The 25,667-nt window shown below is 42.4% G+C and overlaps 1 protein-coding gene across 4 annotated transcripts in view; it reads left to right on the top strand.

The window, feature by feature from the left end:
- Window positions 1–25,080, top strand: part of Tsc22d3 (TSC22 domain family member 3) — a 65,112-nt gene extending 40,032 nt beyond the window's left edge. For 2 of the 4 annotated variants that reach the window (XM_055618384.1, XM_055618387.1), the window contains exons 3-4: window positions 22,403–22,454; window positions 23,531–25,080. In XM_055618384.1, coding sequence (XP_055474359.1) covers window positions 22,403–22,454; window positions 23,531–23,761 — 283 coding nt within the window. In that variant the 3' untranslated portion in view covers window positions 23,762–25,080. Of the gene's footprint in view, window positions 1–21,386; window positions 21,728–21,889; window positions 22,062–22,402; window positions 22,455–23,530 lie in introns of those variants that run through there. The other 2 variants (XM_055618385.1, XM_055618386.1) reach the window with 2 other exon arrangements.
- Window positions 25,081–25,667: the final 587 nt, after the last annotated feature.

Raw genomic sequence — 25,667 nt, 5'->3', positions numbered from 1 at the left:
TCAAATATATCACTAATGAGCTATATGACAATAAGCAGGTCACTTCCTGGTTTTATATTTGGTATCGCATGTCTGTAGTTCCCTACAACTTAGACCATTTTGTTGTTAAGGGAAAAATGTGTATGTGATGTTGTTGTTGGGCTAAAATCTGACACATATGGCAAAGGAGAACAGAAAAAGAACAGCAGCTCTAGAATGAGGCTGAATTTTTTTTTTTTCCTATTTGGCTGTGTGACTCTGAGCAAGTCACTTTCTCTACCAAAATCTAAATTCCTTCATCCATAAATGGAGGGAATTAATCTAGTTGACCTTGAAAGCTCCTTTAATCATTCTGAATATGTAAGAAAACAAAACAATAAAGAGAAACCAGAAGATGCCAACTAAACCAAAGGCGAGCATTGTGTATTCACGGAAGCAGCCAGTCACTTTGGATCATTTATGGCAGGAGTTATTAAAAAAGGGGGGGGGGCATTTTCAAAGCAAAAGTTCAAGGAAGGGAAAAGATAAGACAAGGTCATGTCAAAAAATCGTTGGGAAAGATGTTACTGCATGTTTACTGAAAGAAGACTTGGTTGGAAGACATGCTGGTAAGGAGCCACCACCTGGCACAGAGATATGAAATAGGTTCCGGAATCAGATGTTGAAGAGGGTGATGAGTGTTACAGCAGACTCACCAAAAAATGAACCTCAAATGGAAAGTAGGGGGGATGGAACACTTTCGAATTGGCATGCTTTCTTCCATGACAGGGTGAAGAAGTGCAGAACTTGGTCAAGGGCCCTTCATCAAGTATTTGACACTTAGATTTTGTTCTCCCTGTTTGTTTGTTTGCTTATTTATTATTTTTTTATTTTTGAGGCAGGGTCTCATTTACCCTATGCTTGCCTATGTAGTTGAAGATGATACTAAAGTTCTTTTTGATCCTCCTGCTTCCACATCCCATTTATACAGTGCTAGGGGATGAAGCCAGGGCTTTATGCATGGGAGGCAAGTTAGCATTCTACAAGTGAGCTACATTATCATCCCACTCTTAGATTTTAGCCCTATATATACAAAGTCTATGTGTCTATAGATTCAACCTACCAAGAACCCTATAGCAATTTCATGGTGGAACCAGAGCAAAAGTTGTTGGAGCTTTTGTGTGTTATTATTGTTTCATCATCTGGGTGTTCTTAAACAAACAACAAGCTAAAATGTTAGCTTACTAGAGAAAAACCAGTACAGAAAAACTAATTCCAAGTAACTGGTCTCTTAGGGCCTTAAGAGGCCAATATACAAAGGCTAGAACATGATGGGTTTTTTGTTTGCAGAGCCTGGCACAGGCAATAAGGGCTAGATGAGGGGGAAGAATATGAGTTTACACTTAACTGGATCTTCAAACCTAAACTCTGGTTTTGTAATCTTAGCATAGTTACAACCCCTTTGGGATTTTGCTTCCTTATTTATCATCTGTAATATTTTTCATTTGGTTATTATAAATAAATAAATAAAATGTGTTTGTGTGAAAGTATAGCATAATGCCTGGCATATACAAACTCTCAATAGTAGTAGCTATAATCAGCATCATTATCATCCTTTTTATGATTACTACTACTACCACCATGACTGTAAGTAAATATGAATTCATTATCGACCTTTCCAACATCCCAGTAACTTCATCCCTTGTTTTCTTTGGAGTACTGTCCTACCACAAGTCCAAAAGTCAAGCCCTGTCTTCTCAGTACTACCTTCTTAACTCTGTTATGACGCCAGAATTTTCAGTATTCCAAGGCATCTTCCCATAGTGTTCTACCTTCTCCCAACCTGCCTGCTCATGTAAGCACCAAAAGAAAGTCAAAGGTTGGAGACAGGTGGCAGGGGACAACAAAATGATCTCATGCATTGCCAACTTGTCATCAGTTTCCTGGCAAAGCCTAGGAAGGTCACCTTTTGCTTCAGATTTCCCCCTTGGGAAGAAGAAGGTTGAAATGCAGCCCAGAGGAAACACAGATAAAAAGCAAGAGCTTTGTCCCCATAAGGAAGGGAGACATTTCAGATCAAAGCAGTGCCATCACCTTGGAGAGGAGCAAGACTGTCGTGTGTCTCTTGTGCTGTAGTGAGACACATTCCCCTACCTACCCCTAGACCAGAACCCAAGAAATCTTAATACTAGGTTAAAGGTCCAGATTGCTACAGATGAGAAAGATTTGTGGGTGTGATCATACAGAGGTAGCTGATTGCTTGTGCTGAGGAAACTCAAGAGTGTGCTCCATACTTCCTCAGCCTCTCAGATTCTTGGAGGGAAGGTGAAGCCACCAGAGAAACTCAGTGGCACTAGACCAGAGAGACCTGTACATTGTAGTGTACAGGTCCTAGAAATTAAATAAATTGTCTCATTCTCTGGGTTGAGAAGTGAAGAGGAAAATGAGTAGGAAAAACAGACGGGCAAGAACATAGCAGCAAAGAATGTAGTTGTCTTTGGCTAGAAAGATTTCAGAGAAACCAAAGCAGACTCCACCAAAATGTGGAGTCCCCCAGCCCAAGTAACCAAATAATGATGTATTTCTTGAGCATATGCTAAGCATTCTGTTAAGCCTTTGTAGCTAATTTTCCAGTAATTACTTTAATGCTTTGATGGATAGAGCCTTAGGTCAGAGCTGGGAAAGCACAAAGTGGAGAGGTAGAGAGCATGGCAAGCTCTCACATGGTGAAAGAAGATCTGAAGGGACAGGATAGGTGGGAAGGGGTGTGAGGGTCAAGCAGGAGGTGCTATTAAATAGGGTGGAGGTACACAGGAGACCAAGTGTGCTAATGGCTAGGCCCTGGAGGAGAGAGAATTGTTAGAAAAGGAAGAAAACAGGCCTAGGACGTGTGGGTAGGTGTTTGGTATTGGTTTGTTTGTTGATGTTGGTTTGTTTAAGCTACTATCTTGGACAATGGGAAGGGCAGGGGGAGGCAGCCTATCTGATAGTCATCCAAGTTCTTGCCCTTTAGAAAGTCGCTGGGTCACTTGTTTGGCTGGTGTTCATCTCTCTCTCTCTCTCTCTCTCTCTCTCTCACACACACACACACACACACACACGAATCTTAATTTTCATTACAGCCTTGACAAAGTGGATAGGGCAGAGATAATTATCTCCATTTTACAAACGAGGAAACTGAGACACAGATTAAAACCGAGATCACACAGGTCATTTTAATAGCAGAGATGAAACCATAACTTTGGTCAATGTGAAGGTAAGAAGTGGTCTAATGAGTGGCCTCTTTCACGGTATTGTTTCAAGGATTCTGGGATGTCTGTTCAAATCAAAACCAAGCTCCCTCTCTCTCTTTTCTTAAAGTTACCTTAATTTCACTCCTAGATGCTCCTTCTGTTTGGATTTAAACTGTAGCCTATTATAAATGGAAGAAACTAGTGAAGGCAAAAGTAGGGAGGGCAGGGGAATATGTCTCAGCACCTCAGAATCTGGGAGTGTTCCTAGGAGTGGGCCTGGGCCATGGTTCTGGTGGAGTAGGGCAGGGTTATTGTTGTTGATTATTAATATTTATTATTGATTTATCTTTTAGTTAAGCAGTGTTTATTCCTAAACCAGCTGTATACCCAAATCACCACACAGAGAATAGGATGTAGTTAATTAACCTAGAGCACAATGTTGGGTAATAATTACTTCATCCTAAACCTCCTGCATTGCTTCCTCCCATTCAGATTTCCCACACTATACTTGCTTTTTACTCATATTTTAGGTCTGGCTCATCTCTCCTGGTGTTTCCAGGTCCTCTCCTCTCCAACTCTCCTCCCACTCAATTCTTTCTCCGCCCCTCAGAACTAGGATGTCCCACCCTATTCTCTCCATTGCTCAGCATTGGCTGGTTGTTTTATTGACAATACAGAGAACAAATGGTGGCATGTTTACACAAACTTGAGACAGGTAATGCTTAGAATAAACATCAGAATGCAATGTCTGGATTGAAACCAGATAGTGAGGTAGAGAAATCAACATTTGAATGAGCAATGGTAAATTGCATACATTCCACAAGGAACCCAGTGGTGGCTGTCAATCCTCCAGTCATTTGCATAAGAAATGGAGGAGTTGTGTTCGAGTAAAGGCAGTGAGAAGGATGGAAGGGAGCAAGTCTGTCCAGAAGCAAGACTGGTCTCAGACAGCCCTAAAAGGTGACTGTACCAACCACCTTAAGTCCTTAGAAAGGACTTTGGGGAAGAAGTTCATGTAGCTCTTTTGTGGGGAAGGAAAAAAAAACTTGACAGTGGCTTGAGGAGAAAGCAGATTGGCCTAAGAAGCTGGAATTATGGACAGGCAGAGTCGGGGAGCTATTCAGGGAGCTGGCCTGGAGCCAGGGGCCAGTCCCAAGGGGGTCAGCAGAGGCTTGAGAGCTCCGGGACCCAGTCCAACTTCTGACCTTGAGTCACCAGGCACTTTTCCTACTTCAGCCGAGACACCTATCAGGTCTCTGTTATCTTGGCTTCCAAACTATGTAGAAGTTACTCTTCCGGTTTCTCTTCCTGACTGACACTGACTTTCCTACAACCCTCATACTACTTCCACCTAGTCCAGCATCTTGGAAACTTCTCGGGTCTCTAGAAGATCATTCTTGCTCCTTTGGTTCCCAGAAACTATCTCTACACATTACAGACTGTCCATGAACAAAATGGTACAGACATACCCTAGTCCTACAAGCAAGGGCCTGACCATCGCACCTGGTTTTGGACCTCTTGATTCAAAAGTATACCTGAAAATCACTGCATCTGAGATCATTGCAGAAAGTACTAGGGCTAGTGTCAAATATAGAAGTCACTTTTGCTATTTATTCAGTCACTGTTTGTTGTTCATACAGTATTTGCCAGATGCTGCTATGGGCACCTAGGATATTATGCCTGAGTTTATGGATCTCAGTGTACATAGGTATGTTATTTATGAAAGAAGTATCCAAACTGTATAAATTTGCAACCCTGGCCTTCTCATCCTACAGTTAAATGGAATTTGAACCTGAAATAGTTACCAGACTTTTCAAAGTTTTTTTGAAAGCCAGAAACAACCAGGCCAAACTCAGCTTTCATCACTACTCTTCCAGCACTCTTTGTACTCTATTCTGGAAAGAATATAATACAACTGTAAGAGAATGGTAATATTTATTCCTATGGATATACTCAGAATTACTTTCTGTGGGAGCATACCATGGCCTTCTTGGCAATATTTTAAAATCCACTGAAATGCAAACTCTACCATTACCACCCTCACCTAAATTTATACCATTAGCTTTATTTTTTGGATTAAAGCACCTGCCATCTGGCCAGGGAAAATACAATTTTTTAATTTGTCATTTAGGGCTAGCCTAAACACTAAATACATTTGGTTTATGGGTGATAGACCTGGAGTTTTCCTGAAAGACAGCATTGCTGTGGAGAGGCCAGTGCCTAACCAAACCAGAAACTCCCAGGCAATGTCAAGACAAGGACACAGGTCACCTGAGGATAAAAAGCAAGAGGAAGGTACCCGAAAAAGAAGCAGGAAAGTTCTAAACACAGGCTCCTACTTGAGTGTAGCGTGGGGTCTAGACCTGCAAAGACACTGTGGTGGGTGACAGTTTCAAAGTACATATTTACCTTTAGCTCTTTAATTATACTGCATTGTGCTCAATCATTTGTCCCTTCTCTAATATGGCCTACTGAATATTTTTCTCCTATTTGCTATTACCAAAGGCCAATCAACGCATTGAAATTCAGAGTTATTCCATCCTAGCACACTAGAGGGGCTCACTTGTCTTGGGAGCTTGATGCTTTGGGATTCCTCCTTGATCTTGATAAGCATCCCTTCCCAATCCTCATGCAGATGAGATGAAAGAAATTCCCCCAAGAAGTGACATTGGGTGTGAGTTACAATCAAGTCACTGCCAAGACTACAACTATGCCTGAACACATCTCAAAACAAGACACAAGGGACTGAAGGTGTATGTTATGTTAGTGATGTCGTGCTTCGCTTCAAACAAGCCACCACCAAAACTCACAGTACACAATTAGAGACAAGTCAATGCTTGGAATAGAAGACCAAAGATTCTTATCTGGCCTATGGCATTTATTAGTTCTGCAATTCCAGGAAAGTCATTTAATGGTTTAACATCTCTGATTCTCATCCATACAGTAGACCTACAATCATATAGTACCCAGTTACTAAGACTGTTTACAAGACTCAAAATTCTGAGGGGATAAAGCAAAAACAAAATTAGATACTCCTTTTAGCAGAGGTAATCAGAATTTGAGAGTTGTTGCTTTCATGGTTTGGCCAGGTGAGGTTTGGGGGTCTTTCTTTACATCAAGGCCTTCCAGATCTTTACTCCTGCTGTTTTCTTCTAACCATTTTACTTTAAACAAGGCCCACCTGGAGGGCATCCTTTTGATGGTGATTTAAGGCTGAGAAACATTCCACTCACCTATTTTAAGCTGTTCCACATTTTCTACCCCTGAAGTAGATGTGCTTATGCAGGGGAGGACAGTCCCAGTCAAAACAAGATGAAAATACACTGCTGGATGGGAGCCCCAGGCTAACTGGTTTCAGGTCCTCTCCCAGCTGTCAGCACCTCGTAACAGGGGTGGGGGGACACCCAAACTACTCTCTTGCCTCCTTTAGCAGGTCTGTCTGGGTCTGATGTCTACTGAGTTATCTCCAAGTTGGGCTCAAAGTCCACAAAGTTTATTGCTTTTACAGATGCCTCTTGCATGTAGTCTGGGTTCTTGACAGCTAGTCTTGAATTCTTTGGCTCACTTTGAATGTCCCTAGGCCACCAGGTAAGCAGTATTCTTTCTAATTCAGACCAAACTAAGATTATCTCCTTCCTTCTTTGATAAAAACTAAAGGGTTTTCTCTCTGGAAGTCTTTTCATTTTTACAGAATGCTTGAAGGTTTCAAACATTGACAGAATTTCCTTTATATTAGTGGATGTTAGGATATTTTTATCCAGATGAGTTTTGTCTCTCCCTCACGTTCCATCATACAAGTTATGCTGCTGTCACTCAGGCCTGCTAGGCCTAAATCTCTCTTTGATATCAGTGCCAGTTGAGATTTGGCTGCTCTGCTCCTGGACTTTTATCACCCTCTACTGTTCCCTCTGGGTGACCTGTTCCAAACTGACTCAGCCCTTTAGCTAAACATGGAAACTGACCAGAGAAACAAGAGTACATACCCAGGCAAAGTATCCCTTTTATTTAAGTGTTTGGGACTCAGTTATGAGTTATCAGTGGTCACTTAACTCAGTTAAGCTGTATTTTGGTTTGCAACGACTGTAGAATTACTCTCAGACAGTGAGTCTTTCAAAGTTTAAGTGTTAACAAAAGGCCAATACATTAATTTGCCTATAGTTCTTCCTCACTGAAGCTTTTAACAAAGTTCGAACTTTGCATTTCTTTTTTGCTTTTTTGTTTGTTTGTGTGTTTGGCATTTTTGAGACAGGGCTTCTCTGTGTAGTCTGGACTCACTTTGTAGACCAGGTTGGCCTCGAACTCACAGAGATCCTCCTGCCTCTGCCTCCCAAGGAATAGATATTTGGAACTGAAGTTATGGGGCTCCACATTAAATTTTACACTTTCAGTATTGATTATATTTTATGCACTTATACACTAACAAAACCTAAAAATCCTGACAGAGTTAGAACATGACAGAGTTACATCCTCTTTCATAATTTGTGTTTATTATCTGCATTCAGGCTTTCCTCATTCCCTTGTTTGTGAGTCTTTCTTGTTCTTTTTTCTTCATGTAACACTGTTCCCACATTTATATTTGTTTACATAGATACGTATATTGTTGGCTAGGTTCTACATTATGAAAGAATGTATGTGGGGTGGTTCTTTTCTGAAATTGTGTGACCTTGGTTGATTATGCATTCTAATTTACATACTGATAACATTTTTACATCACTTCTTCAAACCACTGCCCTCCATATAAGCAATGTAAATAATTTCTGTAATCATAAGATCAAAAATATAAACTGGACAGAAAGTTTGCAACAGCACTGAACAGCTTGCACATGTCTCTCCAACAAATTAAGGAATGTGACCACACACACAGAGTCGTCTACAGAATCTTTGTTCTGTTCAAAATAAAGTAGAATTATCTCTGTTTCCAGACCTGAAGGTGTCCATAACAGGCCTATGAGTCATAATACTTATATGAGGTAGTGGATGGTGGTAGTACACGCCTTTAATCTCAGCACTTGGGAGGCAGAGGCCGGCAGGTCTCTATGAGGTTGAGGCCAGCCTGGTCTACAGAGAAAGTCTGGACAGCCGGACCTATACAGAGAAACCCTATCTCAAAAAAACAAAAAGAAACAAACAAAACATTATATGTAGGGAAGAACACAGTTCAGTTTTTAAGGATGAAGATCTAGCAACATAGGGTGTTTAGAAGCCATCTCTGTAGTCTTCCAGATAGCCAGTAGCCAATGTGGAAAAAGTATTCTGGTTTCCTGACATAATTTTCTTTCTTTTTGACAAAGTTTATTAAGGATGGGTATTATAATATCTCTCAAAAAAAAGTACATTAGGGGACTACCTCTCTGCTGTTCTTTCATTACCATCTGCCTGAGGGACAAGTATCTGTATGTGTGCCAAATCTATTACTGTAACTGCCTATAGAGTATCACTGGTAGCATGACAGATACCTTCTGGGTTATCTCCTAACTGTACTCAGGCCCTGGTTTTCCAGGAAGTCCAGGGAATGAATAGCTTTTAAAAATCTCTTCTTAGTCATGGAGGTAATAACTCCATATACTTGGCTATTCTTCAGTGTCTGTATTTGCTTTAGTTCTCTTGCAACTTTGTTAACAAACCCCACAGTATAATTAGTTTCAACAAATAACAGGATGTCAGAACTGTTGACCAGGATTCATTAGGTTGCTGTTAGAGTTCTATCCCAGGATAGAGAGGCTAGTGTTCATCTTATATTCAAGGTGTATGCGCTTTGGCAAGAAGATGTTCATGGTTAGGCCCACCAACTCTTTTGTCTGTGGCTCCTAAAGCATTTTATGCCCACAAAATCTCCACCCACAATGACCCAGGCACATCTGTCTTTGTTTATTGGCACAAAAGACGACTATAATTTGTTCAAAGAAAATCTATGCTGGCACTTTGAATTTTCTATTTCTGTGCTTTATACATACATTCTTCTTCGGCCTTTAAAAGAACTCTGTTTTTGATATGGTTACTTCATTGTTTCACATGCATGTTGTCAGGAAGGGCTGAGAGCTAGTTATATAGTAATACTTTTCATCACTGTCTGACAAAATACCTGAGAACAGCTACAAGTCTATAGTCTTTGGTTTCATTGACTCTAGACATATGGTTAGTCAGAACATGGTGGCAGGAGCATGTGGCAGAAGCCACTCACCTAGTAGTAGATAGCAAACAGTGAAAGAAATGGATGGTGAATGGGTATAACCTTCAGAGGGCAGGCTAACATTGACCTGCTTCCTTCCAGTTAGGTCCAAACTCCTCCTGAAATAGTGTCACCAGTTGGGGACCAAACATTCAACACATGAGTCTGTTGGGGTAATTTTATAGTCAAACCATATTAACTGGTGTTTTAGGCCAACACTAAGATTTTCAAGGTTTTTGACCCAAAGTATCACTCTTTTTAAATCTCACCCACAACACTGTATCAATGAACTGCAGAAGAGAAAAGGTCAACAAGATCACTCTGTTGTTAGCAGGCAACCAGGAAGTCCAGGCCTTGGGGGAAAGGATGGCATTTGCTTATTGCTTTATAAGCCCCAAAATATAGCAGCAAAAAATAAAAATAAGAATGAAATACAATGCCCAAATACAAGTCACAGATCATATTCATATCACAGAAAGCAGTGAATTCTCCTCCTGTTACCCCTTGAGAAGGGGGAGTTGCTCGGCAGTTGGGACAGCCACCTGGCCAGAGACAGACTCTTAAATCATAGCATAGGGTAATAGTGATGATAGAGTTAGATAAGATTCAACCTTGGATCAAGGTAGGAATGGGCATGTATGCAGCAAACAGTCCCCAACTAGTCTTTTGTAGTCATCCCTAGCAAGGTGCTGATGGGGCATGAACAATATACCTACAGCAAATCTAGGAAACTACCCAACCCCTATTTGACTGGGTAGATGGCAAGCAAGAGCCTTCCGTAGAGCTAGTGTCTGTAAATGAAGTTGAAGTTTATTCATTGGCCAGACTGATGTTCCAAAAAAGTTATACCATTCCTATTCTGTGGCCTGAGTTCTTTCTTGCCCCTTGTGATTTCTCATTACCAACCTCTGCAGGTTCACAGGATAAGAATTCTCAAAGACAGCTGGGAAGTGCCTTACAAAGACAATTTTGTACAACAAAAAGGCAAAGTTCTCCAATATTTAGATACAAATCAAAGTACTTCAGGAAGGCTGGTCATGGTGGCACACACCTGTAATCCTAGCACTCAGAAGGCTGAAGCAGGATGATCTCTGCAAATTCAATGTCAACATGGGCTACAAAGAAAGTTCCAGGCCAGTCAAGGCTGTATAGGGAGAACCTGTTTCAACACCTCTGTCCCTTTAAAAAAAGACATAAAACAACAAAAAGGAGTAGGTTTGGGGCTATTCCCCCCCTCTTTTTTTAACTGGAATTATTTTTAATATAATTTTTTATTTATTACAATTTATTCACTTTGTATACCAGCTGTAGCCCCATCCTCATCCCCTCCCAATCCCACTCTCATTCCCTCATCTCCTCCTATGCCCCTTCCCCAGTCCACTGATAGGGGAGGTCCTCCTGCCCTTCCATCTGACCCTAGCCTATCAGGTCTCATCAGGACTGGCTGCATTATCTTCCTCTGTGGCCTGGTAAGGCTGCTCCCCGCTCAGGGGGAGGTGATCAAAGAACCAGCCACTGAGTTCATGTCAGAGACAGCCCCTACTCCCCCTAGGGAGGTCATTTGGAGATTGAGCTGCCACGGACTACCTCTGTACAGGGAGGTCTAGGTTATCTCCATGAATGTTCCTTGATTGGAGTATCAGTCTCAGAAAATACCCCTAAGGCCCAGATTTTTTTTTTTGTTCTGTTGTTCTCCTTGTGGAGCTCCAGACCCTTCCAGGTCTTTGGATTATGGAGAAAGGGGAACCCTCCTCCATTGCTGGTGGGAATATAAACTTGTACAACCACTTTGGAAATGAATTTGGCACTTTCTCAGACAATTAGAAATAGTGCTTCTTCAAGATCCAGCTATACCACTCCTAGGCATATATCCAAAATATATTCAAGTATACAACAAGGGCATTTGCTCAACCATGTTCATAGCAGCTTTATTTGTAATAACCAGAATCTGGAAACAACCAAGACATCCCTCAATGGAGGAATGGAAACAGAAATTGTGGTACATTTACATAATGGAATACTACTCAGCAATTAAAAACAAAGAAATTATGGTGGGACCTAGAAAAGATCATCCTCAGTGAGTTATCCAAAAAACAGAAAAACACACATGGTATATACTCACTTATAAGTGGATATTAGACATATAATACAGGATAATCATACTAAAATCTGTACACCTAAAGAAGCTAAGCAAGAAGGAGGACCCTGGGTAAGATTCTCAATCCTCACTCAGAAAGGCAAACAGGATGGACATTGGAAGAGGGAGAACACAGGACCGGAGCCTACCACAGAGGGCCTCTGAAAGACTCTACCCAGCAGGGTATTAAAGAGGATCCTGAGACTCATAACCAAACTTTGGGCAGAGTGCAGGGAATCTTTTTTTTTTTTAAGGGACTGTCCCCTTAATAATAGCTCTCTTGTGGTTTGATCAAATTTCAGTGAGAAACCTGAAAATTAGGTAGCTAGTCTTGATTTGAGCACTGACTTGAATTAAAGTACCCTGTCTTGCTATATTGTCACATACTGTAGTCTTATTACCTTACTGAGAGTGATAGGGAAGCTGCTAACTTAAGGCAAAAGAGGAAGATTAGGCTCGTCTTTTCACGCCTATCTCTAGAAATCAGACTGTGTAAAAGGCTGGATGGGATATTTGCATAAATGCGTATATGTGTGCTTAGTGCTTCTCTTTCAGCAGTCCTTTAAAACAGTTCCTTGGACTAATGTCAAAGAGTTGTATCCAGATGACCTAAAAAATAACCTTTCCCTTCTCCTGACAAAACTAGAGCCAGAGCAGCTCACTAGAGAGGTCCATCACTTTTCCTTCATGGCCACTGTCAAGATTTACTTTCTGTGAGTCTAAATTATGTTCTTACTTAGATTGTCCACCTGCTACAGAAAGTACTTGGAAAATTTACTTTATCCAGAAGCACTTGAACTATTAGTGTCTATGTGTGGTGCTTCTTTAGGGTTGCTTTCCATACGTAAAGGAACTTTTCTAGTTCTTCAACTCCAGAAGATATCACTGAGACTGAGAGTCATGACCATGATGGTGGTCTTTATAGGCACCACCTTATATAGGCAGGTCTGGAAAACAGACAAAGATTCAACAAAGATGAATTTTTTTTCCCCTCTGTTCTCCAAATCACACTCAGAGGTAGCTGGTCATAGAAGGTACTTGTGCCAGGACTGGCCCAAATAGAACTGTCCTGAGGAAGAATGTGTGGAGTCATTTCTCACACATCCCATATGATTTCTATTGTGCACAAATGGCACATATCTTTTTCTCCTTTATTTGAAAGACTCCATTATAATGTATGATTGACAACTTTAAAAACTATAGTCCTGGCAGTGCCAAGCATTTTCTGTTCCCAGTGTGCAATGCTTAAAGCTGGTTTCTCTAGTGACCATCTGAATGCCACTCCAAGTTTCTTCTAAGATCTTGTCATCTGTGACTTTTACATAGCACATAGCTAGTTCTGAATTTTAGAATAGACTTTTGATACTGACTTAAACTCTCATTTATGTCATCTTGTTATATCTTGTCATCTTACTACCTCTTTGAGGACATAAGGAAGCTGAAAACAGCAGAAGAGCAAATTAAGGAAGGGAGACTGTAGAAGGAATGGCTTTCCCTGTCTCTGGGAATAAGACTGTTTGAAAGGTTGAGGAAGATGTTTGCATGAGAGAGAGAGAATATGAGAGTGTGTTTTGTTTTTTCTCTTTCTTCCTGAGGTACATGTATTTCTTGTCAGCATTTCTTAAACAGTTGAGAGGCCTACCTTAACTACTCCCATCACTCCTTTGAGTATTCACTGGCACTGTTCCCATGGTTGCAAGGAGAAGGGGGGGTCTGCACAACCAATAATTCAATCTATTTCTCTGTGTTCTGTCTTAAGAGGTGTGTACCCCTGCTCCTCAACAATTCTCTGTATCCCCACCACTGCCTCCTATTCTTTCTGGGCTGCCTTCTCACATTCAGGAAGCCCCAGGGTAGGGTATAACAGACCAGACCCTTTGAAATCTTCATAGCCTCTCTCCACAAGTTGTGGAGTCCCACAAAAGAGGCCCAAGGATTCACCTCAAGTGAGTGTTTGGTGAATAGCTCTGCTGTATGTAAAGGAGGCTTTACTGAGCACAATATAAAACCCATTGTGGCTTCAGGAGCTGAAAGCCTTGAAGAGCCTGGCATTATTAACCATCCTTATATTTCTTAGAGAACTTGTATCACTTCAAAGGTCACCTGTTCTATTGTGGGACACATAATGGAGCCAGGTGTTCTGCCTTAGAGCCTGAGCCCTCTTCACAAACTCCTTGCCTGCTAACCTAACTCTGCCTCCCTGACAAGGTCTTCTGCCTTATTAGCAAACCCTTTTTCTGTTGGCTCTGCCACCCTAACAGAGTCCTCTTGGGTTTTATCTCCTAAGCATTTCTAGTAGCCCCAAGTCTTTGATGTACCAATCAAAGTAACCTTGGCAACTGCTAGAAAAAAAAATGATTTAGTATTTTGTCTCTCCAGATGGCTTTCACAGAGCAATGAGGGCAAGAAGAAGGCCCTACCATTGTCTCCTTGGCCTGCATAAGCTGAGGAAGATAAACAAATATGCTTATCTGCCATTTATACTCTTGTTTTCCCCAGTTCTTGTAAGGCTACAGTGCACTGAGATTTTTAGAGAATGGTTAATTGCTTCTGTGAACATGGCTCTTGGCCTGGGGGTGGGGTGCAAACAACCTCATTATCTCCTTCATAAATGATACAAAATGAGAATAAGACTGAGTGAGAACCGTCTGAGGGATAAAAGCCAAGCACATGGCAGGGAGAAGGGAACCCCATGTTGGCCTTGCATTACAAACCCTTCTTGATTCTGTCAACCACAGTTTAAGAAAAAACTACAAAACTACAAAACTCCATTTTTATTTTATTTTTTTTTGTGGCTGCTTTATTACTGGCTCTAGGAAAGCAACAGCCAGAGAGGACAGAAAGGGAATAAGAAAGATGCAGCCCTCACTATGGAGTGAAGGTGGTAATGGTTTGGTTCCCATAAACTTCAAGCTACACTCCTGTGCCAAACCTTAATTCCTGTATTGTTTTTTTTTTATTTAATTTAGTTTTTTTTATTATTAGTTACATTTTATTAACTCTGTATCCCAGCTGTATCCCGCTTCTTCATTCCCTCCCAATCCCTCCCTCCCTCCTTCATCTCTTCCCTGCCCCTTTCCAAGTCCACTGATTAGAGAAGACCTCCTCCCCTTTCATCTGATACTGGTTTATCAGGTATCTTTAGGACTGGCTGCAAAGTCCTCCTCTGTGGCCTAGCAGGACTGCTCCTCCCTCGGGGTGGGGTGGGGAGGTCAAAGAGCCTGCCATTGAGTTCCTGTCAGAAATAGTCCCTGTTCCCCTTACTATGGGAAATCAATTGATTACTGAGCTACCACGGGCTTCATCCAAGCAAAGGTTCTACATGGTCCTTGGTGGAGTGTCAGTCTCAGAAAAGACCCCTGTGCCCAGATATATTTGGTCCTGTGGAGCTCCTATCCTTTCCACATCATACCAACTCCTCCTTCCTTCATATGATTCCTTGCACTCTGCCGAAGGTTTGGTTATGAGTCTCAACATCTGCTTTGATACACTGCTAGGTAGTCTTTCAGAGGCCCTGTGCGGTAGGCTCCTGTCCTACATCCAATGCACATCCCATTTGTTCCTGTATTGTTTTGTTTGGATTTTTTTTTAAATAAACCTTTTACTAAGGTCTAACAGTAGGAAGAACTTCTGAACTTGTCACAAACTGAACATAATTCTGGAAGAAAGCATAACTTATATCTTGTATTGCCAGTTTGCTTTTACCTAGATTAATTTTACAAACTTCTTTTTCAGGAAGTTTACAGATAGATATTGGTAAGAGGGAAAACGAGAAAAGGGCTTGGGAAAATTGTGGAGATTGATTGTGCCTGCCACAAGGCATAAAGGGAAAGAAGACAGGCATAAAGGGAAAAGACACAAGGTTCATGAAATTTAAGGTCCACTGAGGTTAAACTGCATTTCTGAATAAATCATCAGTATTTCCAGTCCTGCTGAGATTCTGATACAAGACCTCCCGATAGTTAGTCATCAAAGTCTGGATAACAAAGGTGGTTTGAGAAGAGCAGTTTTTAACTTCTGTGAATGAGGGCCAGGTAGAGCAGAATGCCTTATTTAAATGGATTTCAGTTCGACCTGCCATCCCTAGTGTCACTCGGAGATTGTGAAGTTCATATGGGACCCTGTCCAGGAGGGAGCTGAAAGGTACAATTCATTGTTCGAGTCATCATCCAGTATCAGCGTGTGCCCCAAATCATTTGCTAGAGCTGCTTCTCCAAGAAAGTATCTTTCCACCAGGATTCTCCTTGCCCCCCCCAACATCATTACTTTCTGCATTTGCATCTACGTTCCCCCCACTTTCCTGCCCAACAAAGTTAGGGCTCTGGGCCCCGGCCATGCAAGGCAATTCACATGCTCTACAGGGAACAAGGCACTTTCTCTGTCCCTGTCTTTTTTTTTTTTTTTTTTTTTGCTTCTCTCCTTCTGGACTTTGGGGATTTTCCATAAAGTCAAAATAACTATGTAAGCAGCAGTAGCCTTCCTGTCTATCGTCTCACACATTGGAGTGGAACAAGAGGGGAAAAGATAAAAGGAAACAAGGACAGATACCATGGAATTTCACCCCCCTTATTTCCTCAGCCTCTTCAAGAAAGGGGGCAAGTAAGTGATCGGAACTAGAGAGAGCCTCAGATAGGAGAGGGCTGTGGTGGAGGAGTAGGTGGGGAGGTTTTTTGTTTTTGTTTTTGTTTTTGTTTTTTTGACCCATCCCATTAACACTGTACTAATGCTCTGGCATTCAATATCCTTTTTGCATTTCCCTTTCTAGCTGCTAACCCAGTGTTTTGTGGCTGGTCCCACACCTCTAGAATCATGTCATTTTCTGCTTCTCCTGACATAAGACCCTGTGTTTTGCTAGCAATATTGCTGAATCCTTGGGTGGAACGTTCCCTGTAGAAAATACAGAAGACTTGCCTATAGTTTCCTACTGGCTGTGTGGTACACAATGCTTCAAGTGTGACAAAAAGGGAAGTAAGATGTTCCTCCTGACTGCCTCCTCCAACCGACCACACCCACTAGGGCCTGCTCTCCACACTTTCATAGCTTGCTGAGATCCCATGTGAGGCTTCTGCTGCTAGAATTTTTCCCAGTTACCTATCTACTGTCCTGTGAGATTCCCCAAGTAGCAGGAGCTATTGTCCTGATGACTTTGTCTTTTAAAGTAGAACAGACCAATGGGAATGTGACCACATTCTCTCAGCTCAAGTAATAAACTACCTTCCAGGGACTCCTGAAATGATGAGAGTTGGTTCAATCCTCATTACAATACTCTCTTTTAGGAGTTTACCCCTGAGAGGGGTAGGGCAAGTTATATCTGCTTCATTTGCAAAGTACTATGTTTGGGGCTAAAGGTGAAAGCCAGTGAAGGTTCATCAGCAAGTGCTTCTGGTATTCTATCTCTAGATCTAGGCTATATTCATAAGTTACAGGGTATAAGAGGCTTAGGCATTTTTCCTAATGCTGATGTTATTATTGGGTTGTTGAAGCCTTAAGTTATTAGATCCTGTATGGAGTCCACTTAGGCAGGACACAGAGATAAGAAGTATTTGACCAGATAATGGATATAATGTACTGTATAATCTTCCACCCACTCCAAGGTTTGGTCCAACTGTTTTGAGCAGAGGAATTTTCTCATGTGCTAAGGGTTAACAAGAAAAATAACCTTTTAGGTTCTTCCTAATCTCCCTTGTCTTTGTTATTAGAAAATCTTTGTATAGACACGTTTAAGTCACTTTTTTTCCTTCATCTGACCCTGGGATCCTGTCATTCATTGGAAACTAAGATGAAGCCTACTTAACAGAACTATGAGCATATACAAGAAGAGAGATTGGTCTAAGTGTGGGATGAATCTACAGAATAGTGGATCAGTCAGAGAAAAAGAAACTAAGTTCTTGGTAATAACCTTCCTTCCTTCCTTCCTTCCTTCCTTCCTTCCTTCCTTCCTTCCTTCCTTCCTTCCTTCCATCTTTGACTAGGGTTTTCTGTGTAGCCCTGGTTGGCCTGGTTCTCACTACATATACCAGGCTGGCCTTGAAGTCACAGAAATCTTCCTGCCTCTGCACCTCTGCCCCTGCCTCTTGGGATTAAAATCATGTGCCACAATGCCTAGCAAAGCTTGTTTTTCTTATTGACTTCATTCTAAAGATTAGGTACAATAAGAAGAAGAAAAAAAATGGGTAGATTTAATTAAGAATGCCAGTAAGTGGGAGCCCCAAAACTAGATGTTTGACTACATTGGGATTGTTATTCCAAGACTACACACTATTCGGAAGAGTGTGTGCTCTGGAACACACACTATTATATATTCATGCTTTTCTGGAACTACCAGTTTAGATTAGTGGCTCCAATTTCTTAAACTGACATGACTTTGAGGACTTCTTAACTGTATGTTGCACTGATCTGAATGAACATGGCCCTCTTCTAAAGCTCTTAGGAACAGTTTGCATATTTTCCCCATCCCCAAATATCAGAAAAGCTGGCTATGCTTAAAATTCAAAGTTGGCTTTAGAATGTTTTGTATACCACCAATGTTGCTGGCATTATTAGAGTCATTTTCCCTTCACCCTTTCTTCCTCTTTACCCTTCTCTGACACTTCCAATTCATTCCTCCAACTTCAGTAACCTCTGTGTTTGTTTTTCTTTTTCTTTTTTTTTTTTTTTTTCAGGTAAACATACTTCTTAACCCACGATTATCCAATAGCTGGTATAGTAGAAAACAAGCTTAGTTCTATGTCAGTAGATTTGGGCTAGAGTCTTAGCTCTGCAATGTATTTGTCATCTTAGGCAAGGTAGGCAGATCCTCAATTTCTGCATTTGTAAATGGTAGTGCCTATAATTCAGGGTCTGTGGTGCAGCCACCGCTGTGTCAGCCCATTGCTAGTGCACCATTAATGGTAACTATTACAACCAGTGAATCTCAAACTCAGCTTGTTTTTTAATTGAAATATAATTAGTGAGCAATTCTATGCAACCTTTTGAGCAAGCCCTATTTCCTCTTTTTTTTTCTCCTCAAACTACCTAGGTTTCTCTGTTACTGTTTCCAGATAAGGGAATCTGCAACAGAGTGGTTGTTTTACTTCTGTCCTGTACCGAATTTTCCTGCTAGTATTTTGCCTCTGCTTACCCATCTTATCCCTACTTCCCACTGCCTTTTCAACATACCCCTTGGAATCTTGGGGTAAGTAGCAGTAGTTCAGGAAAAAAAAAACAAACAAAGGAATAAAAAAGCCAACTCTGTCAGACAAAGAAAGCTCTAAGTGGCAGAGGGCAGATTAATAGATCAGGGAACTCCAAGAGCAGCAAAGCTGCTAATTTAAAAGGAGTTTTGGTTGGTTGGTTGGTTTGAGCTTTTTCAAGACAGGGTTTCTCTGTGTTGCCCTGTAACTTGCTCTGTAGACCAGGTTGGCCTCAAACTCAAATCCTTTCCCCCTGCTTACCCAAGTCCTGGGATTGAGGTCTTTTGCCACCACTGTCTGGCAAGAGTTTTTTTTTTTTTTTTTTTTTATCTCTCTCTCTTTAGATAACATTCTTGATGACCTAGAAATACTGTCTATATTTTATTTTATTCTGTCTACTGTGCACCGCGTAGTTGCAAACAGCAGGTTTATAGAGTCTGGAGTTAAAAATGACCTGAGGTTGGCATTATCTTTCACCTAAGATGGTGTGAATGGGCTTATGCAAACTGTTTGCTTGGAGAGTTCATTGGTCAGCTCTTTGCAACAGCAGCTAGCATTGAATATGTTACCATTAAAATCTATCATTAGAGCCTCATTCATAGCTGAAAACAGTTACTGTTTTCAGCACTAAAAGCATAAATGCACTAAAAGCCAGGAGGAAGTCAAGGTCTTCAGATTGGGCTTGGCTGGAGCCTTGGCCAGGATATCAGTACCAGGTACCTGTTTAAGAGAAATATCCTGAAGCAAATAATTACCTCCTTTGCTGATAAGAAGTCCCAACAGCACAGTTGCACTAGAACATTTAATTGGACCATAGTTTGTGGAGCACTGATTTATGGGCACTTACCTTAACATCATGCGATCTATTGTATATGTTGGTGGAACCTAATGTTCCTGTAGTCCTGAGTTGGTGTAAACAGTATTGGTGATTGCATCACTTACTCCTTTCTCTCCCCATGTTGTTCCTTATGTTTGCAGTTCAAATTTTGTCCACCAGGTGGAGTCTCTTAGGAAGGAGTAGGAGAAAAGAACCCTAAGACTAAGATGCCACCTTCTTTTTCATTGTTTTTCTTTCCTTCCTTCCTTTCTTCTTAATGCCAAAAAGAATGTTATATTTTGATGCAAACATGTGTAATTTTTATTAGACAACAATAACCTCATTTCCTTATGGCATCATTAAGTACTCTTCAATGATATATGTATATATAGTTGGACCCATTAGTACTAGATACTTTAGGTCCATAACATATTATTTTAGTTTCCATATCTTCTAAATAAAACAAAAGTTTGCAAATAAAAGTGGATTTATTCATAGTTTGGCAAAATTCCGCCCAGGGGTGGAGTTTTTCTTTGCATTCCCTGCATCATTCATTATTTCATATTTTACAGGAATAATGAAACAAAAGTTTAACAAAAAAACAAGAAATACACACATGAAGATGGAACTGTTATCAGCACTTTGAGATTCCTGGGAGACATGTTCCCCTTGTTGTCAGTGCTTCAGGGTTCTCAGCTTGTGAACACCTGGAGAAACCCTAAATCTTCCTTTACTTGGGCTTCTGTTTATACTGTTACATCATCACAGGAAGGTATTTTTCTGAGGCAGTTTATATGTCACGTTGGTATGTCGTTTTCTCTTCAGCTTGCTGTTTATAAGAAAGTAACAATTTAAAAAAATAGTTATTCAAATCCTGTTGGTACAGCCTATAATCCCAGCATTTAGTGTGATTAGAGACCAGCCTGAGCAACATAGGCAGACCCTGTCTATAAATAAATAAGTAAATAAATAAATAAGTGGCTGGAGGGAAGGCTGCTCTTCTAGAAGATCTGTTAGATTGCCAGCACCTGCAACTGTGGCTCACAACCTTCTATAACTCCAGTCCCAGAGGATCCAACCAGGCACTCATGAGGTGCAGAGTCATACATAGCAGCAAAACACTCATACACATAAAATAAAAAGAAATAGGAACATTAGCTCTCAAGTAATGGTGTTGAGTGTGTTTTCTTTGCAGAGTAGCATGTAGAAACCAAAGAAAAAAATGACTGACATCTGTTGTCACTCCATTGCCAACTCCAGTACCCTGTCTGCTTTCAACATCCTTTGTCACCCACCTACCGCTCCCTACTATGCAGCCATACCATATCATATGCAGGCCACCCATTATCCCATTCTGGTATTTCTCAAGGAAGAGCTTGAGTGCGTTCTGGCGTTTGGACCAGGCGGGTAAGCATCTGGTTGGGTGAGAGGACAGCTGCTTTGATCAGTGAGTGAAAATGCAAGTAGAAAGTCTGTGTCCAAGGAAAGAGATTGACTGAGGGGCCAGTCAGCTGGAGAAAGTGAGACTTCTAATGAATGGTAGGGGAAGGCATTCAGAGAGTAACAAGAGAGCATTGCAAAGCTGGTTAGAGGGAGCCACCGACTGGCACCAGTAAAGCTTTCAAATGCAGCACCGCCCTCTACTGAATGTTTTCTACCTCCTGTTAGAACATTTTTTCTTTCTCTAGAAGTCAGCTCCAGTTTAGTTTTTGCCAGCCTCCAAAGTCCTCTTTGGAGGTGCCAATTGGAACAAGAAAGTGCTGAACTGTTTACAGTCCCTGAGTAAGGTTCAGGGAGGTGATGTGGTTTAACTGGGCCACAAAGCCCAGTACAAGACTCATTTGCATGGCCCCTGACGCCATGTGACGCAGCCGGCTCCTCCTATATAAAGAAGCAGAAGCCGAAATTATCTCTGAGTCTGGGTTGGACTGGCGGCTGTGGAGTTTGTGACACATTAGGTGACACCCCTGGAGGCACTTCCCTTCAACTTCAGCTTGGAAGTCTCTGCCTGATTCAGGGTCAGCACTGCAGTCCTAGCTCCAGGGCGGAACTGTGGTGCCAGAGCCTATCCCATAGCAGCGCCACCCAAACCAGCCACAGCTCCCCGGCAGCCTGAATCATGAACACCGAAATGTATCAGACCCCTATGGAGGTGGCGGTCTATCAACTGCACAATTTCTCCATCTCCTTCTTCTCTTCTCTGCTTGGAGGGGATGTGGTTTCCGTTAAACTGGATAACAGGTAACCACTGAGGCCAGCCAGGTAGCCCGCGGGGGCTGGGCTCTGAGGTCGATCTCAGAGCTGACTAGCCAGCCTTGCTCTGGTCCCTGTTCCCCGCGGTGTAGCATCCTGGGAAGGGGCGGGGGTAGGAGACGCAGGAAGGGGGGGATCACCTCCGCGCTGGGATCTGCTGCGGGAGCGTCCCTTCGGCTGCTGCGCGGTGAGAACCAGCAGCTGCCGCGGCGAAGGCAGGAGGGCTGTGAGCTAGGCAGGGCAGGGCCTGGCTGTGCGCCGCCTAGGAGAAGGCCGGAAGCTTCTGAATCGAGAAGGAATTCCTAGCTAGGTTTGGAGTTCGGTAGGTTTGTCTGGGACCTTCGGTGCCCGCAACTGGGGCTTCCCTCGGGTGCGCGCTCCATTGTTTGCAAATCTCGCGAAAGCAGGCCGCTCAGGCCGGGGCCTCAGAAACCGCGCGGGTCTCCAATCGGTTGGAACTCTGGGAGGCTCCCACTTAAGGCTAACGGGGTTAGAGAAGTGCAGCTTCCTGCAGGGGCTGGAGAGGGACTTACAGACTAAAGTGCATGGAACTCAGGCCAGGGAAGCAGGAGAGAGGAAGACCCTAGGCAGATGGAGGACTTCGGCCACAGCTGCCTTGTACTTACAGTGACTGATGGGTGGCTTTGCCTTTTGTCTTGGCAGTGCCTCCGGAGCCAGCGTGGTGGCCCTAGACAACAAGATTGAGCAGGCCATGGTGAGTGGCATCACTGCGTCATTACCATCTTCTGACTTAGCTGCAGCTTATGTAACTCTGGACAGGTCTGAGGAAGTGGATGCAAAAGTGTTTAGCCAGGACCCTAAGGAAAACAACTGCCAGCCTCCCATCCTCCTTGGAGGCCTTAGAGTACAATTATCGGAATACCTTTTAGGGCATTCCCAGTCTGCCCTCCTTAGATTAACTCTTATTTAACTCCTCCTCCACGCCGGTGCTTTGCAACAGTCTCTGGCTCCCTACTGAATGGTGCAAGGTGAGAGCAGGGACTCTTTGATTTGTCTGTTTACTGCAGTGGCAGGGACCAGAGCTCATTGGATGCAGTTGCACTGCAGTGCCTCTCTGCAGAGCCTGGGCTGGGGTCAGGAGGAGACAGAAAGCAAAGCACCCCACCCTTTTACTGGCCTTTAACTTTAGAGAGAGGTTATACTCCACCAAGCAACCAAAATGCTGCAGAAGCTTGAGGCTTCCTGCAGTGAGAAGCTCCTCAACTTTACTGTGCAGCTTAAATTCACAGTTCCCTATCCCTGAGTAAATCCAAAGGGTGTAGCAAGCCCTGTCCCTTTCCCAAAACAAGGTCCCTATGTCTTAGCTGAGTCTGCAAGACAATTGTTACTGGATGTACTGGGTTATGTGCAGAGGAGGAAATGTCAAATAGGTGGTATTTTAGGAGATAATATTTCATTCTCTTGGAAAATATTTATAAAGCAGACCAATAATATGGGGTGCACTGTAGGCATACCCCAGATTTGTGTCCGCATCAGGGAAAACTAAGAGAGCTCTTACCCTAGTCATACTTGAAAGTCATTAGTAATTTTGAGGGACTCTTCCTGGCCCAAAGCTGAGCTCTCAACCCTGGCCCGAATTCTGCATCTCTCCTGAACAAGAGAGTCTTTTAAGTGTTTCAGAGCAGAGGGTGTGAAGAATTGGGCTTCAGGCACAATAATGCTGTGGAAAGGCTGCATGATGGTGGCATAAAGAGCAGTGCAACAGATTAATAGGGAGACAGTGCTGCAGAGAGGCCATGATGGCTAATGGATAACTTTGTTCCATGACAGGATCTAGTGAAGAATCATCTGATGTATGCTGTGAGAGAGGAGGTGGAGGTCCTAAAGGAGCAGATTCGTGAGCTGGTAGAGAAAAATTCCCAGCTGGAGCGCGAGAACACCCTCCTGAAGACCCTGGCAAGCCCGGAGCAGCTGGAAAAGTTCCAGTCCCAGCTGAGCCCTAAAGAGCCAGCAACTGAGGCCCCAGAAGCCCCAGAAGCCCCTGGTGATTCTGCAGTGTAAGTGGCTCTGTCCTCAGGGTGGGCAGAGCCACAACTTGTTCTACCTAGTTCTTTCCAGTTTGTTTTTGGCTCCCTAAGCATCATCTCATATGGAGAACTTTACACCTAGCATAGCTGGTGCCAAGAGATGTCCCAAGGACATGGCCATCTGGGTCCATTCCAGTGACAGACCCCTGACAAAGAGTAGGTCTCTGGAGACTGAGTTGCATGAGGCCTGGTAACCCCAAGCCAGTGAGCTTGTCATGCCACCGGGCCCCGGGGCCTTCCAGGGCCCGGGCAACTTAGTTACAGCTGGCAAAGGAGAAAGTAGTTTTGAGAGGTAATGCCAGTGTACTCCAGAAAGTATAAGGGGTCTGTTTTATCATTTCCATGGACATCTTCCACAGCTTCACCTTGACAATGACTGTTCCTATGAAGAAGCCACTTGTGTTTTAAGCAGAGGCAACCTCTCTCTCTTCTCCTCTGTCTTGCCTAGGCAGGGGCAGAGATGGGAGAGATCGAGCCAAGTCAGCCTTCTGTTGGTTTATATGGTATAATGCATGGCTTTGTGCACAGCCCAGTGTGGGATTACAGCTTTGGGATGACCACTTACAAAGTTCTGTTTTGGTTAGTATTGGCATAGTTTTTCTATATAGCCATAAATGCATATATCTATACCCATAGGGCTAGATCTGTATCTTAGTGTAGTGATGTATACATATACACATACACCTACATGTTGAAGGGCCTAACCAGCTTTGTGAGTACTGACTGGTCCCTTATCTCTTAAAGCTAATATTTTGACTGTGCTCATTTTCCAAATTGATCCAGCTTGTCCTTTAGATTAAATAAGACTTGAGATATGAGGGAGGGACCAGCCTCACAATGCAGCCACAGATGCCTTGCTGCTGCAACCCTCCTCCATCTGTCCACTAGTGAAGTCTTCTTTTGAATGCCAAACCCACCATTCATTGGTGCTGACTATATAGAATGGGGTTGACAGAAGATCAGTTTAGACTTCACATTTTTGTTTGAGTTTTGGTTTGTTTTTTTCCTTTTTTGTTTTTGGGGTTTTTGTTTTGTTTTGTTTTTTAATTCTCATGAGAAACTTTAGGGTTAATCAAAGGATGGAGTCCTGTAGTGGACAAGAAGGATAAATAGTTTTAATCCCTTGGGGGCCTGGGAAATGTACCCAGGAAGTTTGTGTAAGGGAGTTCTGTGACAGTGAATACTTTCCACTTTCTGACATCTTATCCTGCTGTATATCTCCAGGATTTGGATTTTGGTTTTTCAGATGTAGCTTGAAATTTCAATAAACTTGCTCTTTTTTCTAAAAATAAACTTGCTAGTCTATCCAATATTTGTTGAACTCCTGGTAAGGGCTACATCCGTGATGGTGTGTCATCCACATAATCCCTCCACGAAGAACATTCTTGTGCTCTTATACTTCACTGTCCACGTAAAGAAGCTGAGACTCAGCAAGTTCAAGTAACTTGTCCAAAGTCACACAGCTCTTAGGAAATTTTTGTAACCAACCTGCCATTCTTCCTACTGTGTCCTGCTCTTTTAAATGAAAGCTACAGAATGAATGACTATTAACACCCAACTTTAGCTTCAAGGTAGATTTAGAAAGATAACCCCAAGAATGCTCCAAAGAAACAGTCAGGGTATTCTTTGAAGGCTCAGAGAGGAACCAAATTAACACAGATGGGTCTCTTCCTGCTCCTCAGTCACCACACTACATTTTAATAATCCACTTGCAACCTTTTAGCTTGACAAACCAACAGTATTTTCATGAGAAAAAGGAGATAGTGTGAGGTGGCAAGGCTACATTCTTTTAGTCTGCTTTTTCAACCCCACCAGAAGAAAGATTTCTTCAATGCCTGCTTCTCTACTAGTCCTGAGACTTCCGTTACAGCTGTGTGGAC

Source organism: Psammomys obesus, unplaced genomic scaffold (assembly GCF_907164565.1).
Source record: "Psammomys obesus unplaced genomic scaffold, mPsaObe1.curated_primary_1811, whole genome shotgun sequence".
Taxonomy (NCBI): domain Eukaryota; kingdom Metazoa; phylum Chordata; class Mammalia; order Rodentia; family Muridae; genus Psammomys; species Psammomys obesus.
Note: the sequence above shows the minus strand (reverse complement) of the source record. Positions and strands in the feature narration are given on the sequence as shown.